Source organism: Otolemur garnettii, unplaced genomic scaffold, assembly GCF_000181295.1.
Source record: "Otolemur garnettii isolate 467f Iridium unplaced genomic scaffold, OtoGar3 scaffold00006, whole genome shotgun sequence".
Lineage (NCBI taxonomy): Eukaryota > Metazoa > Chordata > Mammalia > Primates > Galagidae > Otolemur > Otolemur garnettii.
Genome location: NW_003852401.1, coordinates 6,237,208 through 6,239,611, shown reverse-complemented (window position 1 = coordinate 6,239,611; position 2,404 = coordinate 6,237,208). Strand labels below are relative to the sequence as shown.

The following is a 2,404-nucleotide window of genomic DNA, read 5'->3' as shown; positions in this document are numbered from 1 at the left end:
AACAACAAAACAAAAAAACAACTGAATGTTAGTTGTGCAAGAGGTCATCAATCTGAGGTCTCCCTGGAGTCTTCATTCATTGCTTTAATAACATCTCATCAATTTTAGGACTTGGCTTTTGAAATTTTATCATCTCTGAGATGGGGACATGTTTTAAAATCCTGAGGGTGTGTGTTGTCATACTCCATTTGCAGCATTTCTCTAAGGGATACATAAAACCACAGATGAGCTTTGGAAACAATGTTGTCTTCTTTCCTTCAATGAAATTGGCCTTAAAAATGTGTTTTGTGGGAACCCACACACACTCTATACCCCTGGATCTTGCCATAATAGGTGCTCAAAAAAGGTTGACTGAATTAATGTGTCTGGTTTTTTTGTTGCTTTTTGGCTCTGTCATTTGCCAATAGCTTGACTCAAGAAAACTCCTTTGAGCTTTCCTAGTTCAGAGAATGGCTGTAACAAGGTCAACACCACTGGGTGGTTTCAAGGCTCCCAAGAAGTGTCACAGAAATGTGTGTTTAGGGCCTGAGTACTCATTCCTCAAAACTTCAACCCAATGAAAAGGCAGAAACAGTGTTTGTCTTTTTCATCTTTTATAAGAAAGTAGAAATGCAAATAGACATGAGAATTTAGAGGAGGGGAAAAGCAGATCAATGTAAAGAAGGAGGCTTTTTTTTTTTTTTTTTTTTTTTTTGAGACAGAGCCTCACTTTGTCAGTCCTGGTGGAGTACCATAGCATCATAGCTCACAGCAACCTCAGACTCCTGGGCTCAAGCGATTCTCTTGCCTCAGCCTCCAGAGTAAGTCCCAGCCACAACACCTGGCTATTTTTTGAGACGGGGTCTTGCTCTAGCTCAGGCTGGTTTGTAAGCTCAGGCAATCCACTGACCTTGGTCTCCCAGAGTGCTGGGATTACAGGCGTGAATCACCATGAACAGCTCCTCATATTTTTTAAAAAGCACTATTTTGCTTAATTCCCAGCCCCTATACCCCTGTGGGAGAAGACTGGCCCTGGAAGTGAGTAAGATGGACTGGGTGGGCATTTGCTCTTTTCTCTGCTGGTGTGTGATCTAACTCTGTGCCTGGAAACTGGGATGACATGTAATTAATGCTGCCAACAGGATTTTCTTACTATCCTAAGCATGAGCTTGATGTGACGCTCATAGCTATGTGCTAATTTTAATAATTTGCTATGTAACTTGGATTCCTATAACCTCGACTGTAAATTTGTTTTAGCTCCAGTGTGAGTTTTCTTTTCAAAAGTATGATTAAATCATCCTAATTTTTTCCCCCCCGGACTCCAGTACTAGTTATTTAAAATGGATGCAGAAACTTTAAAACTGATCTCTTTACCTTGTATTGAGCACTGAAGACTTTTGTCTAATCATGCTATTTGTTCTACTGCTTTTGCCAATTGATAACTCCCATAGCCCTTTTGAAAAATGTGTGCTTTGGGTAGAAATTAAGTTATATGCCCTCAGGCCAAACAATTTAGTTTTATTTCTGAAGCTTGTTTAGATTTCTCTGTACTTGCATAGGCTTGATTGAGGCTTAGCTAAGGTTTCCTAAAGCATCTTCTAGTAGTTATCATTGGCTTATACAATGAAATTTGGGTTGTTTAAAATGCAAAAAAAAAAAAGCACTATTTTGTAACTTGAAACTAAGAAAGCAGGGAAGAATGGGGGGGTGGGTGGGAGCAATCCTTTAAAGTTGAAGAATCATCGCACGGGCTCAAGGATTCTTTATTCCGGGCCATCTGCAAAGAAAAGAAAACAGGCGTTAGAAATTGGAACTCAAAGGTATGCGGTACACACCACCTGCCTCTCTTGAAGTCCTCTCTAAGTATTCAGACCCTTATGGATAAGGTGCTCCCCATGGCTTCGCCTGCCTACGCCCACCTTCTCTCCATATCCACCCACCCTAGCCGCAGAGTCTGTTGGTCGACTCCAGAACCCCCAACCGCCACCGCGCTCCCAGAGCTTCGCTCATCCAGTGGCGCGTCCACAACCTGCCGGCTGCGACCCACTCACTGCGGCAAGTGCAGGAAGCTCGCCACTGCGCAATCCTCGAGGTTGCAACAGGAAAGTAAGTATTACATAGCGAGCGCCTGACACAATGCCAGGCGCGAGGGCGTGCCCAGAATTTCTTGCACCTGGTGCGGAGGGAGCCAGCGAGTTCGCGGTACAAAGGACGCCCAAAGCGTCAGCGCATCTCGACCATGTGGGAAATTTTGCTTCCAGTCCCATCTCCCCTTTCCCATCGCCTCCCCCTCCAAACCCGCTAAAGGTTTCCTATCATTTCTAGAACAAAATGGATGCTCCTTTCTTGGACCTGGACGACCCCTAGGTGATAGGGCCTCTGCTGTCCTCTTTAATCTCGTCGCGTAAGGGCTTCAGCTCGCGTC

At 44.2% G+C, this 2,404-nt stretch overlaps 1 protein-coding gene across 1 annotated transcript in view; it reads right to left on the bottom strand.

The window, feature by feature from the left end:
* Nucleotides 1-946: 946 nt before the first annotated feature.
* LOC100943080 (cyclin-dependent kinase inhibitor 2A) overlaps nt 947-2,404 on the bottom strand; it is a 27,484-nt gene continuing 26,026 nt past the window's right edge. Inside the window, exon 3 of the mRNA XM_012813479.2 lies at nt 947-1,756. Coding sequence (XP_012668933.1) covers nt 1,743-1,756 — 14 coding nt within the window. The 3' untranslated portion in view covers nt 947-1,742. The remainder of the gene's footprint in view (nt 1,757-2,404) is intronic.